Raw genomic sequence first — 16,066 nt, forward strand, 5'->3', positions numbered from 1 at the left:
AACAATGACCAACATCCCATTTGCCCCCCCCCCCAATATGACTTGCTGCACCCGCAGGCTAGCCTTTCGTGACTCCCGGACACCCAGGTCCCTCTGCACCTCAGCCTGTCGATATTGTGCCAATGGTGTTTGCAGGCACTCTGGTGCAGCCCTCTGTCCGCCTGGTGGCAGTGGGCAGGAAGAGAGCGAGTTTATGTAGAGGAGCAGCAGAGGTCGCCCTGCTTTCACTTCAGAGTTGACTCACAAGTGAGCTCCTGGTGAGTGGCTGGGAGCCGCTGACTCCGGCAGACAGGGGCGGAGGAGATGAAAAGGAGCGGGTGCGTCGGGAAGGAGGAGTAAAGAGAGAGGAAGCCACACCAAGCGGCGGATATTAACCAGCAAGATCGTGCTTTCGAAATTACCCAGCCAGCAGGAGTGCAGAGAGAGAGAGACATGGCTTTGTGTCGGAGAGTGCTGAATGTGTGGATCCCAGTCAGCAGGCAGGCTGTGCGGGTCAGCCGGAGGTGGGCAGCGGTGAGTACACAGAGTGTGTAACAGATACATGTGGCACAGACACAGTCCCGCAGATAAACAGCGGGTCCGGGCGGTGAGAACACAGGCACGCAGCCCGGAGACCAGCTTGAGAGGCAAGAGTGTCTCATTCACACCCAGAGAACAGAACCGCCCAGGACAGAGCACACACAGGCTGAGAGAGTGAGTGTGCAGACACAGGCTGAGAGAGAGTGAGTGTGCAGACAGAGGCTGAGAGAGAGAGAGAGTGCAGACACAGGCTGAGAGAGAGAGAGTGAGTGAGTGTGCAGACAGGCTGAGAGAGTGAGAGAGAGAGTGTGCAGACAGGCTGAGAGAGTGAGAGAGAGAGTGCAGACACAGGCTGAGAGAGAGAGAGAGAGAGTGCAGACACAGGCTGAGAGAGAGAGAGAGAGAGAGTGCAGACACAGGCTGAGAGAGAGAGAGAGAGAGTGCAGACACAGGCTGAGAGAGAGAGAGTGAGTGTGCAGACACAGGCTGAGAGAGTGAGTGTGCAGACACAGGCTGAGAGAGAGAGAGAGTGAGTGTGCAGACACAGGCTGAGAGAGAGAGAGAGTGCAGACACAGGCTGAGAGAGAGAGAGAGTGCAGACACAGGCTGAGAGAGAGAAAGCGAGTGTGCAGACAGGCTGAGAGAGTGAGAGAGAGAGTGCAGGCACAGGCTGAGAGAGAGAGAGTGAGTGTGCAGACAGGCTGAGAGAGTGAGAGAGTGCAGACACAGGCTGAGAGAGAGAGTGAGAGTGCAGACACAGGCTGAGAGCGAGAGAGTGAGTGTACAGACAGGCTGAGAGAATGAGAGTGCAGACACAGGCTGAGAGAGTGAGAGAGAGAGTGCAGACACAGGCTGAGAGAGAGAGAGAGAGAGTGCAGACACAGGCTGAGAGAGAGAGAGAGTGAGTGCAGACACAGGCTGAGAGAGAGAGTGAGTGCAGACACAGGCTGAGAGAGAGAGTGAGTGTGCAGACTGGCAGAGAGAGAGAGCGAGAGAGTGCAGACACTGGCTGAGAGAGAGAGAGCAGATACAGGCTGAGCGAGTGTGAGTGTGCAGACACAGGCTGAGAGAGAGTGAGTGTGCAGACTGGCAGAGAGAGAGAGAGAGTGCAGACACAGGCTGAGAGAGAGAGAGTGAGTGTGCAGACTGGCAGAGAGAGAGAGTGTGCAGACACATGCTGAGAGTGAGTGAGCGTGCAGACACAGGCTGAGAGAGAGAGTGTGTGTGCAGACTGGCTGAGAGAGAGAGAGTGCAGACACTGGCTGAGAGAGAGAGAGCAGACACAGGCTGAGAGCGAGTGAGAGTGCAGACACAGGCTGACGGAGAGAGAGAGCAGACACAGGCTGACGGAGAGAGAGAGAGCAGACACCGGCTGAGAGAGAGAGAGCAGACACAGGCTGAGAGAGAGAGTGAGTGTGCAGACACAGGCTGAGAGAGAGAGTGAGTGTGCAGACACAGGCTGAGAGAGAAAGCGAGTGTGCAGACACAGGCGGAGAGAAAGTGTGCAGACAGAGGCTGAGAGAGAGAGAGAGAGTACAGACACAGGCTGAGAGAGAGAGAGAGTACAGACACAGGATGAGAGAGTGAGAGAGAGAGTGCAGACACAGGCTGAGAGAGAGAGTGCAGACACAGGCTGAGAGAGAGAGTGAGTGTACAGACACAGTGAGAGAGTGCAGGCACAGGCTGAGAGAGAGAGAGAGAGAGAGAGTGCAGACACTGGCTGAGAGAGAGAGCAGATACAGGCTGAGCGAGTGTGAGTGTGCAGACACAGGCTGAGAGAGAGTGAGTGTGCAGACTGGCAGAGAGAGAGAGTGCAGACACAGGCTGAGAGAGAGAGAGAGTGAGTGTGCAGACTGGCTGAGAGAGAGAGAGAGAGAGAGAGTGCAGACACATGCTGAGAGAGAGTGAGTGTGCAGACACAGGCTGAGAGAGAGAGAGTGTGTGTGCAGACTGGCAGAGAGAGAGAGAGTGCAGACACTGGCAGAGAGAGAGTGCAGACACTGGCTGAGAGAGAGTGCAGACACTGGCTGAGAGAGAGTGCAGACACTGGCTGAGAGAGAGTGCAGACACTGGCTGAGAGAGAGTGCAGACACTGGCTGAGAGAGAGTGCAGACACTGGCTGAGAGAGAGTGCAGACACTGGCTGAGAGAGAGTGCAGACACTGGCTGAGAGAGAGTGCAGACACTGGCTGAGAGAGAGTGCAGACACTGGCTGAGAGAGAGTGCAGACACTGGCTGAGAGAGAGTGCAGACACTGGCTGAGAGAGAGTGCAGACACTGGCTGAGAGAGAGTGCAGACACTGGCTGAGAGAGAGTGCAGACACAGGCTGAGAGAGAGTGCAGACACAGGCTGAGAGAGAGTGCAGACACAGGCTGAGAGAGAGTGCAGACACAGGCTGAGAGAGAGTGCAGACACAGGCTGAGAGAGAGTGCAGACACTGGCTGAGAGAGAGTGCAGACACTGGCTGAGAGAGAGTGCAGACACTGGCTGAGAGAGAGTGCAGACACTGGCTGAGAGAGAGTGCAGACACTGGCTGAGAGAGAGTGCAGACACTGGCTGAGAGAGAGTGCAGACACTGGCTGAGAGAGAGTGCAGACACTGGCTGAGAGAGAGTGCAGACACTGGCTGAGAGAGAGTGCAGACACTGGCTGAGAGAGAGTGCAGACACTGGCTGAGAGAGAGAGTGAGTGTGCAGACACAGGCTGAGAGAGAGAGTGAGTGTGCAGACACAGGCTGAGAGAGAAAGCAAGTGTGCAGACACAGGCGGAGAGAAAGTGTGCAGACAGAGGCTGAGAGAGAGAGAGAGAGAGTACAGACACAGGCTGAGAGAGAGAGAGAGTACAGACACAGGCTGAGAGAGAGAGAGTGCAGACACAGGCTGAGAGAGAGAGTGCAGACACAGGCTGAGAGAGAGAGTGAGTGTACAGACACAGGCTGAGAGAGTGAGAGAGTGCAGGCACAGGCTGAGAGAGAGAGAGAGAGAGTGCAGACACTGGCTGAGAGAGAGAGCAGATACAGGCTGAGCGAGTGTGAGTGTGCAGACACAGGCTGAGAGAGAGAGAGAGTGCAGGCACAGGCTGAGAGAGAGAGAGAGAGAGTGCAGACACTGGCTGAGAGAGAGAGCAGATACAGGCTGAGCGAGTGTGAGTGTGCAGACACAGGCTGAGAGAGAGTGTGCAGACTGGCAGAGAGAGAGAGTGCAGACACAGGCTGAGAGAGAGAGAGAGAGTGAGTGTGCAGACTGGCTGAGAGAGAGAGAGAGAGAGAGAGTGCAGACACATGCTGAGAGAGAGTGAGTGTGCAGACACAGGCTGAGAGAGAGAGAGTGTGTGTGCAGACTGGCAGAGAGAGAGAGAGAGTGCAGACACTGGCTGAGAGAGAGAGAGTGTAGACACTGGCTGAGAGAGAGAGAGAGTGCAGACACTGGCTGAGAGAGTGCAGACACTGGCTGAGAGAGTGCAGACACTGGCTGAGAGAGAGTGCAGACACTGGCTGAGAGAGAGTGCAGACACTGGCTGAGAGAGAGTGCAGACACTGGCTGAGAGAGAGTGCAGACACTGGCTGAGAGAGAGTGCAGACACTGGCTGAGAGAGAGTGCAGACACTGGCTGAGAGAGAGTGCAGACACTGGCTGAGAGAGAGTGCAGACACTGGCTGAGAGAGAGTGCAGACACTGGCTGAGAGAGAGCAGACACAGGCTGAGAGAGAGTGCAGACACTGGCTGAGAGAGAGAGTGAGTGTGCAGACACAGGCTGAGAGAGAGAGTGAGTGTGCAGACACAGGCTGAGAGAGAAAGCAAGTGTGCAGACACAGGCGGAGAGAAAGTGTGCAGACAGAGGCTGAGAGAGAGAGAGAGAGAGTACAGACACAGGCTGAGAGAGAGAGAGAGTACAGACACAGGCTGAGAGAGAGAGAGTGCAGACACAGGCTGAGAGAGAGAGTGCAGACACAGGCTGAGAGAGAGAGTGCAGACACAGGCTGAGAGAGAGAGTGAGTGTACAGACACAGGCTGAGAGAGTGAGAGAGTGCAGGCACAGGCTGAGAGAGAGAGAGAGAGAGTGCAGACACTGGCTGAGAGAGACAGCAGATACAGGCTGAGCGAGTGTGAGTGTGCAGACACAGGCTGAGAGAGAGTGTGCAGACTGGCAGAGAGAGAGAGTGCAGACACAGGCTGAGAGAGAGAGAGAGAGTGAGTGTGCAGACTGGCTGAGAGAGAGAGAGAGAGAGAGTGCAGACACATGCTGAGAGAGAGTGAGTGTGCAGACACAGGCTGAGAGAGAGAGAGTGTGTGTGCAGACTGGCAGAGAGAGAGAGAGAGTGCAGACACTGGCTGAGAGAGAGAGAGTGCAGACACTGGCTGAGAGAGAGAGAGTGTAGACACTGGCTGAGAGAGAGAGAGTGCAGACACTGGCTGAGAGAGAGTGCAGACACTGGCTGAGAGAGAGTGCAGACACTGGCTGAGAGAGAGTGCAGACACTGGCTGAGAGAGAGTGCAGACACTGGCTGAGAGAGAGTGCAGACACTGGCTGAGAGAGAGTGCAGACACTGGCTGAGAGAGAGCAGACACAGGCTGAGAGAGAGAGTGAGTGTGCAGACACAGGCTGAGAGAGAGAGTGAGTGTGCAGACACAGGCTGAGAGAGAGAATGAGTGTGCAGACGCAGGCTGAGAGAGAAAGCAAGTGTGCAGACACAGGCGGAGAGAAAGTGTGCAGACACAGGCTGAGAGAGAGAGTGAGTGAGTGTGCAGACTGGCTGAGAGAGAGAGAGAGTGCAGACACTGGCTGAGAGAAAGTGTGCAGACACAGGCTGAGAGAGAGAGTGAGTGAGTGTGCAGACTGGCTAAGAGAGAGAGAGAGAGAGTGCAGACACAGGCTGAGAGGGAGTGAGTGTGCAGACTGGCTGAGAGAGAGAGTGCAGACACGGGCTGAGAGAGAGAGTGCAGACACTGGCTGAGAGAGAGAGAGAGTGCAGACACAGGCTGACAGAGAGAGAGAGAGTGAGTGAGCAGACACAGGCTGAGAGAGCGAGAGTGCAGTCAGGCTGAGAGAGAGTGCAGTCTGAGGCTGAGAGAGAGAGTGCAGTCAGAGCCTGAGAGAGAGAGAGTGCAGACAGGCTGAGAGAGAGAGAGTGCAGACAGGCTGAGAGAGAGAGAGTGCAGACAGAGGCTGAGAGAGAGAGAGTGCAGAGAGAGGCTGAGAGAGAGAGAGAGTGCAGAGAGAGGCTGAGAGAGAGAGAGAGTGCAGACAGAGGCTGAGAGAGAGAGAGAGTGCAGATAGAGGCTGAGAGAGAGAGAGTGCAGACAGAGGCAGAGAGAGAGTGCAGACAGAGGCTGAGAGAGAGAGAGAGTGCAGACAGAGGCTGAGAGAGAGTGCAGACAGAGGCTGAGAGAGAGAGAGAGAGTGCAGACAGAGGCTGAGAGAGAGAGAGAGTGCAGACAGAGGCTGAGAGAGAGAGAGAGAGTGCAGACAGAGGCTGAGAGAGTGAGCGCAGACACAGGCTGAGAGAGAGAGAGAGTGAGTGCAGACACAGGCAGAGAGAGAGAGAGAGAGTGCAGACACAGGCTGAGAGAGAGAGAGAGAGAGAGTGCAGACACAGGCTGAGAGAGAGAGAGTGCAGACACAGGCTGAGAGAGAGAGAGAGAGAGTACAGACACAGGCTGAGAGAGAGAGAGAGAGAGTACAGACACAGGCTGAGAGAGAGAGAGAGTACAGACACAGGCTGAGAGAGAGAACAGACACAGGCTGAGAGAGAGAGAGAGAGCAGACACAGGCTGAGAGAGAGAGAGAGTGCAGACACAGGCTGAGAGAGAGAGAGAGTGCAGACACAGGCTGAGCGAGATAGTGCAGGCACTGGCTGAGCGAGAGAGTGCAGGCACAGGCTGAGCGAGAGAGTGCAGGCACAGGCTGAGCGAGAGAGTGCAGGCACAGGCTGAGCGAGAGAGTGCAGACACAGGCTGAGCGAGAGAGTGCAGACACAGGCTGAGAGAGAGAGTGAGTGTGCAGACATAGTGTAGCGCACAATGACTTACGCGAGACGAGAAACGATGAAGTCTATCTAGGCTTTATTAAGCGAGACTTGTCCCCAGCAGCTCAGCAACAGAATGAGGCTGCGGGGAGAAGCTCGAGCTCTTATACTCCGCCTTCAGGGCGGAGCCAGAAGTCGGCAGATCCAACCAGGACCCGGGCGGGACCTGTCAGCCAATAGCCTCTCGGCTTCACAGGTACCACATTACCCCTAATACATACCACCACATTCACCCCTTGTTAAAAAGGAACCCGACAGGGTGGTGGTTCGCATGGTGGTAGGGGTTTACAAGGCTGGCCCTGGAACAAATTTCGGACTGTGTTAATACAGCTTTAGCCCTACACTGGGCTATGTACAAGTTTGTGAGGACTATTTACAATAAGGGCAAAAAAAATTTTTTTTTGTTACAACAACATTCTTGCTTTTTCTTGGTGTCACGCGGATTCCATGAGTCGAGCGGGCGGTCTGGTCTTCCTCGCCGATCGCCTCAGCCCTGGTGGTGGTGCAGGTGCTTGCTCGGGCGTTGTCGGCTCCGGGAGCGTTTAGCTGTTTGTTCCTGTTTTACTCCTGGGCGGACACGGGAGGAGGACCGATCCCCCGGGAAGGGGGCGGTCGCGGGGTGCGCCGGTGGCAGGGAGGGGGTGATCGGTGTCGGGGGTGTATGTTTGTTGCCGGCGGGCGCCAGGTCCCGCAGGGAGACCGTGTCCTGTCGGCCGTCGGGGTACGCCACTGCGGGTTCGAGTGGAGAAGGTGGACCCTCTCGACCAACGGGTCTGATTTGTGCGCCCGCACATGTTTCTGGAGCAAGGTGGGTCCTGGGGCCGCCAGCCAGGTCGGCAGCGACGTTCCGGAGGAGGACTTCCTGGGGAAGACAAGGAGGCGCTCATGAGGCGTTTGGTTAGTGGTGGTACACAGCAGCGACCGGATGGAGTGGAGAGCGTCCGGGAGGACCTCCTGCCACCGGGAAACTGGGAGATCCCTGGACCGTAGGGCCAGTAGGACGGTCTTCCAGACCGTGCCGTTCTCCCTCTCTACTTGCCCGTTCCCCCGGGGGTTGTAGCTGGTCGTCCTGCTCGAGGCTATGCCCTTGCTGAGCAGGAACTGGCGCAGCTCGTCGCTCATGAAGGAGGACCCCCTGTCGCTATGGATATACGCGGGGAAACCGAACAGTGTGAATATGGTGTCAAGAGCTTTAATGACTGTGGCCGCTGTCATGTCGGGGAAGGGGATGGCGAAGGGGAAACGGGAGTACTCGTCCACCATGTTCAGGAAGTATGCGTTGCGGTCGGTGGAGGGGAGGGGCCCTTTGAAATCCAAACTGAGGCGTTCAAAGGGGCGGGAAGCCTTGATCAGGTGCGCTCTATCCGGCCTGAAAAAGTGCGGTTTGCACTCTGCGCAGATGTGGAAGTTCCTGGTGACTGTACGGACCTCCTCCACAGAGTAGGGGAGGTTGCGGAGCTCTCCACCTTTAAGATCTTGTCATTCTTAATTTTGCCCCGCTGTGCATTATCGAACATGAAGGCTACCGACCGTTGGTCGGTGAGGAGAGTGAATCTCCTGCCGGCCAGGTAATGCCTCCAATGTCGCACAGCTTCCACTATGGCTTGGGCTTCCTTTTCCACTGAGGAGTGGCGGATTTCTGAGGCGTGGAGGGTTCGGGAGAAAAAGGCCACGGGTCTGCCCGCTTGGTTAAGGATGGCCGCCAGAGCTACATCGGATGCGTCGCTCTCGATCTGGAAGGGGAGGGACTCGTCGATGGCGCGCATCGTGGCCTTTGCGATATCCGCTTTGATGCGGCTGAAGGCCTGGCGAGCCTCTGTCGACAGGGGGAAGGTAGTGGACTGTATTAGCGGGCGGGCCTTGTCTGCGTACTGGGGGACCCACTGGGCGTAATATGAAAAGAAGCCCAGGCAACGTTTCAGGGCTTTGGAGCAGTGGGGGAGGGTAAATTCCATAAGGGGGCGCATGTGTTCGGGGACGGGGCCTATTACTCCATTGCGCACTACGTATCCCAGGATGGCCAAACGGTTTGTGCTAAAAACGCATTTTTCCTCGTTATATGTGAGGTTCAGGGCGTTTGCGGTCTGAAGGAACTTTTGGAGGTTGGCGTCGTGGTCCTGCTGATCGTGGCCGCAGATGGTTACGTTGTCGAGGTACGGCAAGGTGGCCTGCAACCCTTGCTGGTGAACCATTCGGTCCATCTCCCGCTGGAAGACCGAGACCCCGTTCGTGACGCCAAATGGGACCCTTAGGAAGTGGTATAGTCGCCCGTCTGCCTCGAAGGCGGTGTACTTGCGGTCACCTGGGCGGATGGGGCGCTGGTGGTAGGCGGACTTGAGGTCCACGGTGGAAAAGACCTTATACTGGGCAATCCGACTTACCGTGTCGGATATGCGGGGGAGAGGGTACGCATCTAGCTGTGTGTACATGTTGATGGTCTGACTATAGTCTACGACCATCCTTTGCTTCTCGCCGGTCTTTACGACTAACACCTGGGCTCTCCAGGGACTATTGCTGGCCTGGATTATGCCTTCCTTCAGCAACCACTGGACTTCAGACCGGATAAATGTCCGGTCCTGGGCACTGTACCGTCTGCTCCTAGTGGCGACGGGTTTGCAATCCGGGGTGAGGTTTGCAAACAAGGACGGCGGTTCAACCTTGAGGGTTGCAAGGCCGCAGATAGTGAGTGGGGGTATTGGGCCGCCGAATTGGAATGTTAGGCTCTGAAGGTTACACTGGAAGTCTAATCTCAGTAATGTGGGCGCGCAGAGTTGGGGAAGGACGTAGAGCCTGTAGTTCTTGAACTCGCTCCCTTGCACCGTTAGGTTTGCGATGCAGAACCCTTTGATCTCCACTGAGTGGGATCCTGCAGCTAGGGAAATCTTTTGCGTGCTTGGATCAGAAAACAGCGTCTTTCCGTGTCTGGGTGAATAAAACTTTCAGTGCTCCCGGAGTCGATCAGGCATGGCGTCTCGTATCCGTTGACCAGCACCGTTGTTGTCGTTTGGAGCGTCCGGGGCCGCGATTGATCCAGTGTCACCGAAGCCAGTCGTGGTAGTAGTGTCGCGGCGTCTTCTTCGGACCCCGTGGAGCCGTCGATGCTGGGGTCCTTTGTTGTCAACCAAGATGGTGGCGTCCATGAATCGCACGCGGCCGGGGGTGGACAAAATGGCCGCCCCCATGGGTCGCATGTGGTCGGGGGTGGACAAAATGGCCACCCCCGTGAATCGCACGTGGCTGGGGGGGTCACAAGATGGCGGCGCCCATCCTCACCTCGTGGTGCCCGGGACCCAAAATGGCAGCGCCCTCGGGTCGCACATGGGGCGTTGGGGGGGGGTTTGGGATGTGCTGTCCTCGTTCTTCTCCGGGGATTGTGGCGACCCCCCGGGACCGGCACACTGCCGCGTAATGGCCCTTTTTGCCACAGCTTTTACAAGTAGCTGCGCGGGCCGGGCAGCGCTGCCGGGAGTGTTTCGCCTGTCCGCAAAAATAGCAGCGGACCCCCCCGGGATGGTCTGGCGCTTTAACCGCGCAATCTTGTGGGGGCGGGGGCGGGGGGGTTGCCGGGGAGTTGGTCGCGACGGGGGTCCACAGAGCCCAAGGGGCTGTGCCTCTGAGACTCCTAGCGACTCTCTTTCTAAAAGTCTTTGACGAATTTGGGGAGAGTTCATACCTGCCACGAATGCGTCACGAATTAGCAGGTCCGTGTGTTCGATCGCGTTCACCGGCAGGCAGTTGCAGCCTCGTCCCAAAATCAGCAGCGCGCCGCAGAATTCCTCGAGCGATTCTCCGGGAATTTGCCGTCTCGTCGCGAGTTAGTGGCGCGCGTAGACCTGGTTTACGGGCCGAACGTCTTCTATTCGTGAGTAAATTTCCGGGCTTACCCTCGAATGCAGGACCTGCATTTTCTGCTCTTCCGTGATCCGGCTGGGGGCCGTTCGGAGGTAGCCTTCGAAGCATGCTTGCCAGTGTTTGAATACGGCCGCCGAGTTCGCTGCGTGGGGGCTGATCCGCAGGCACTCCTGGGCGATCCGGAGCTCCATAGTCTTTTAAGCTCGCTTAATGAATTGTAGCGCACAATGACTTACGCGAGATGAGAAGCGATGAAGTCTAGGCTTTATTAAGCGAGACACGTCCCCAGCAGCTCAGCAACAGAATGAGGCTGCGGGGAGAAGCTCGAGCTCTTATATTCCGCATTCAGGGCGGAGCCAGAAGTCGGCAGATCCAACCAGGACCTGGGACCTGTCAGCCAATAGCCTCCCGACTTCACAGGTACCACATTACCCCTAATACATACCACCACACACAGGCTGAGAGAGAGAGAGAGAGAGAGAGTGAGTGTGCAGACACAGGCTGAGAGAGAGAGAGTGAGCAGACACAGGCTGAGAGAGAGAGAGTGAGCAGACACAGGCTGAGAGAGAGAGAGTGAGCAGACACAGGCTGGGAGAGTGAGTGTGCAGAGACAGGCTGACAGAGAGAGAGAGTGCATACACAGGCTGACAGAGAGAGAGAGCAGACACAGGCTGAGAGAGAGAGTGAGAGACTGCAGACATAGGCTGACAGAGAGAGACAGCAGAACAGGCTGAGAGGGAGAGGGAGAGACTTCAGACATAGGCTGACAGAGAGAGAGAGCAGACACAGGCTGAGAGAGAGAGTGAGTGTGCAGACACAGGCTGATAGAGAGAGAGAGAGTGCAGACACAGGCTGGGAGAGAGAGAGAGTGCAGACACAGGCTGAGGGAGAGAGTGCAGACACAGGCTGAGGGAGAGAGTGCAGACACAGGCTGAGGGAGACTGTGCAGACACCGGCTGAGAGAGAGAGAGTGTGCAGACACAGGCTGAGAGAGAGAGAGAGAGTGAGTGTGCAGTCACAGGCTGAGAGAGAGAGAGAGTGAGTGTGCAGTCACAGAGTGAGAGAGAGAGAGAGAGTGAGTGTGCAGTCACAGAGTGAGAGAGAGAGAGAGAGAGTGTGCGGTCACAGGCTGAGAGAGAGTGAGTGCAGACACAGGCTGAGAGTGAGAGTGAGTGTGCAGTCACAGGCTGAGAGCGAGAGAGTGAGTGTGCAGACACAGGCTGAGAGAGAGAGTGAGTGTGCAGACACAGGCTGAGAGCGAGAGAGAGTGAGTGTGCAGACACAGGCTGAGAGAGAGAGTGAGTGTGCAGACACAGGCTGAGAGAGAGAGAGAGAGTGAGTGTGCAGTCACAGGCTGAGAGAGAGAGTGAGTGTGCAGTCACAGGCTGAGATAGAGAGAGAGTGAGTGTGCAGACACAGGCTGAGAGAGAAAGTGAGTGTGCAGTCACAGGCTGAGATAGAGAGAGAGTGAGTGTGCAGTCACAGGCTGAGAGAGAGTGAGTGTGCAGACACAGGCTGAGAGAGAGAGAGAGTTAGTGTGCAGTCACAGGCTGAGAGAGAGAGTGAGTGTGCAGTCACAGGCTGAGATAGAGAGAGAGTGAGTGTGCAGTCACAGGCTGAGAGAGAGTGAGTGTGCAGACACAGGCTGAGAGAGAGAGAGAGTGAGTGTGCAGACACAGGCTGAGAGAGAGAGAGAGTGAGCGTGCAGTCACAGGCTGAGAGAGTGAGTGTGCAGACACAGGCTGAGAGAGAGAGTGAGCGACTGCAGACATAGGCTGACAGAGAGAGAGAGCAGACACAGTCTAGGCTTTATTAAGCGAGACACGTCCCCAGCAGCTCAGCAACAGAATGAGGCTGCGGGGAGAAGCTCGGGCTCTTATACTCCGCCTTCAGGGCGGAGCCAGAAGTCGGCAGATCCAACCAGGACCCGGGACCTGTCAGCCAATAGCCTCCCGGCTTCACAGGTACCACATTACCCCTAATACATACCACCACACACAGGCTGAGAGAGAGAGAGAGTGAGTGTGCAGACACAGGCTGAGAGAGAGTGAGCAGACACAGGTTGAGAGAGAGAGTGAGCAGACACAGGCTGGGAGAGTGAGTGTGCAGAGACAGGCTGATAGAGAGAGAGAGTGCAGACACAGGCTGACAGAGAGAGAGAGGAGACACAGGCTGAGAGAGAGAGTGAGAGACTGCAGACATAGGCTGACAGAGAGAGACAGCAGACACAGGCTGAGAGGGAGAGTGAGAGACTTCAGACATAGGCTGACAGAGAGAGAGAGAGAGCAGACACAGGCTGAGAGAGAGAGTGAGTGTGCAGACACCGGCTGAGAGGGAGAGAGTGTGCAGACACAGGCTGAGAGAGAGAGAGTGAGTGTGCAGTCACAGGCTGAGAGAGAGAGAGAGAGAGAGAGAGAGAGTGTGTGCAGTCACAGAGTGAGAGAGAGAGAGAGAGTGAGTGCAAACACAGGCTGAGAGAGAGAGAGTGAGTGTGCAGACACAGGCTGAGAGAGAGAGAGAGTGAGTGTGCAGACATAGGCTGAGAGAGAGAGAGAGTGAGTGTGCAGACACAGGCTGAGAGAGTGAGTGTGCAGACACAGGCTGAGAGAGAGAGAGAGTGAGTGCAGTCACAGGCTGAAAGAGAGAGTGAGTGCAGACACAGGCTGAGAGAGAGAGAGAGTGAGTGGAGACACAGGCTGAGAGAGAGAGAGAGTGAGTGCAGACACAGGCTGAGAGAGAGAGAGAGAGAGTGTGTGCAGTCACAGGCTGAGAGAGTGAGTGTGCAGTCACAGGCTGAGAGAGAGAGTGTGCAGACACAGGCTGAGAGAGTGAGTGTGCAGACACAGGCTGAGAGAGTGAGTGTGCAGACACAGGCTGAGAGAGTGAGTGTGCAGACACAGGCTGAGAGAGTGAGTGTGCAGACACAGGCTGAGAGAGCGAGTGAGTGTGCAGACACAGGCTGAGAGAGCGAGTGAGTGTGCAGACACAGGCTGAGAGAGAGAGTGAGTGTGCAGACACAGGCTGAGAGAGAGAGAGAGTGAGTGTGCAGACACAGGCTGAGAGAGAGAGAGTGAGTGTGCAGACACAGGCTGAGAGAGAGAGTGAGTGTGCAGTCACAGGCTGAGGAAGAGAGAGAGTGAGTGTGCAGTCACAGGCTGAGAGAGAGAGTGAGTGTGCAGACACAGGCTGAGAGAGAGAGAGTGAGTGTGCGGTCACAGGCTGAGAGAGAGTGAGTGCAGACACAGGCTGAGAGAGAGAGTGAGTGTGCAGACAGGCTGAGAGAGAGAGAGAGAGTGAGTGCAGACACAAGCTGAGAGAGAGAGTGAGTGTGCAGTCACATGCTGAGAGCGATAGAGAGTGAGTGTGCAGACACAGGCTGAGAGAGAGTGTGCAGACAGGCTGAGAGAGAGAGAGAGTGAGTGCAGACACATGCTGAGAGAGAGAGTGAGTGTGCAGACACAGGCTGAGAGAGAGAGTGAGTGTGCAGTCACAGGCTGAGAGAGAGAGTGAGTGTGCAGACACATGCTGAGAGAGAGAGTGAGTGTGCAGACGCAGGCTGAGAGAGAGAGTGAGTGTGCAGTCACAGGCTGAGAGAGAGAGTGAGTGTGCAGACACAGGCTGAGAGAGAGAGTGAGTGTGCAGACACAGGCTGAGAGAGAGAGTGAGTGTGCAGTCACAGGCTGAGATAGAGAGTGAGTGTGCAGACACAGGCTGAGAGAGAGAGTGAGTGTGCAGACACAGGCTGAGAGAGAGAGAGTGTGAGTGTGCAGTCACAGGCTGAGAGAGAGAGTGAGTGTGCAGACACAGGCTGAGAGAGAGAGTGAGTGTGCAGACACAGGCTGAGAGAGAGAGAGAGTGAGTGTGCAGTCACAGGCTGAGAGAGAGAGTGAGTGTGCAGACACAGGCTGAGAGAGAAAGTGAGTGTGCAGACACAGGCTGAGATAGAGAGAGAGTGAGTGTGCAGACACAGGCTGAGAGAGAGAAAGTGAGTGTGCAGTCACAGGCTGAGATAGAGAGTGAGTGTGCAGTCACAGGCTGAGATAGAGAGAGTGAGTGTGCAGACACAGGCTGAGAGAGAGAGAGAGTGAGTGTGCAGTCACAGGCTGAGAGAGAGAGTGAGTGTGCAGTCACAGGCTGAGAGAGAGAGTGAGTGTGCAGTCACAGGCTGAGATAGAGAGAGAATGAGTGTGCAGACACAGGCTGAGAGAGAAAGTGAGTGTGCAGACACAGGCTGAGAGAGAAAGTGAGTGTGCAGACACAGGCTGAGATAGAGAGAGAGTGAGTGTGCAGACACAGGCTGAGATAGAGAGAGTGAGTGTGCAGTCACAGGCTGAGATAGAGAGTGAGTGTGCAGTCACAGGCTGAGATAGAGAGTGAGTGTGCAGTCACAGGCTGAGATAGAGAGAGAGTGAGTGTGCAGACACAGGCTGAGAGAGAGAAAGTGAGTGTGCAGTCACAGGCTGAGATAGAGAGTGAGTGTGCAGTCACAGGCTGAGATAGAGAGAGTGAGTGTGCAGACACAGGCTGAGAGAGAGAGAGAGAGTGAGTGTGCAGTCACAGGCTGAGAGAGAGAGTGAGTGTGCAGTCACAGGCTGAGAGAGAGAGTGAGTGTGCAGTCACAGGCTGAGATAGAGAGAGAGTGAGTGTGCAGACACAGGCTGAGAGAGAAAGTGAGTGTGCAGACACAGGCTGAGATAGAGAGAGAGTGAGTGTGCAGACACAGGCTGAGATAGAGAGAGTGAGTGTGCAGTCACAGGCTGAGATAGAGAGTGAGTGTGCAGTCACAGGCTGAGATAGAGAGTGAGTGTGCAGACACAGGCTGAGAGAGAGAGTGAGTGTGCAGTCACAGGCTGAGATAGAGAGAGAGTGAGTGTGCAGACACAGGCTGAGAGAGAGAGAGAGTGAGTGTGCAGTCACAGGCTGAGAGAGAGAGTGAGTGTGCAGACACAGGCTGAGAGCGAGAGAGAGTGAGTGTGCAGTCACAGGCTGAGAGAGAGAGAGTGAGTGTGCAGTCACAGGCTGAGATAGAGAGTGAGTGTTCAGTCACAGGCTGAGAGAGTGAGAGTGAGTGTGCAGACACAGGCTGAGAGAGACAGTGAGTGTGCAGACACAGGCTGAGAGAGAGAGTGAGTGTGCAGTCACAGGCTGAGAGAGAGAGTGAGTGTGCAGTCACAGGCTGAGAGAGAGAGTGAGTGTGCAGTCACAGGCTGAGAGAGAGAGTGAGTGTGCAGACACAGGCTGAGAGAGAGTGAGTGCAGTCACAGGCAGAGAGAGAGAGTGAGTGTGCAGTCACAGGCTGAGAGAGTGAGAGTGAGGGTGCAGACACAGGCTGAGAGAGAGAGAGAGTGAGTGTGCAGTCACAGGCTGAGAGAGAGAGAGAGTGAGTGTGCAGTCACAGGCTGAGATAGAGAGAGTGAGTGTGCAGTCACAGGCTGAGAGAGTGAGAGTGAGTGTGCAGACACAGGCTGAGAGAGAGAGTGAGTGTGCAGTCACAGGCTGAGAGAGAGAGTGAGTGTGCAGACACAGGCTGAGAGAGAGTGAGTGCAGTCACAGGCTGAGAGAGAGAGAGTGAGTGTGCAGACACAGGCTGAGAGAGAGAGAGTGAGTGTGCAGTCACAGGCTGAGAGAGAGTGAGTGTGCAGACACAGGCTGAGAGAGAGTGAGTGTGCAGA

General features: G+C 55.8%; 1 protein-coding gene across 1 annotated transcript in view; it reads left to right on the forward strand.

The window, feature by feature from the left end:
- The first annotated feature begins 247 nt into the window (after window positions 1-247).
- LOC140408585 (calcium uniporter regulatory subunit MCUb, mitochondrial-like) overlaps window positions 248-16,066 on the forward strand; it is a 231,176-nt gene continuing 215,357 nt past the window's right edge. Inside the window, exon 1 of the mRNA XM_072495999.1 lies at window positions 248-513. Coding sequence (XP_072352100.1) covers window positions 433-513 — 81 coding nt within the window. The 5' untranslated portion in view covers window positions 248-432. The remainder of the gene's footprint in view (window positions 514-16,066) is intronic.

The sequence above is a fragment of the Scyliorhinus torazame genome, chromosome 3 (assembly GCF_047496885.1).
Source record: "Scyliorhinus torazame isolate Kashiwa2021f chromosome 3, sScyTor2.1, whole genome shotgun sequence".
Taxonomy (NCBI): Eukaryota; Metazoa; Chordata; class Chondrichthyes; order Carcharhiniformes; family Scyliorhinidae; genus Scyliorhinus; species Scyliorhinus torazame.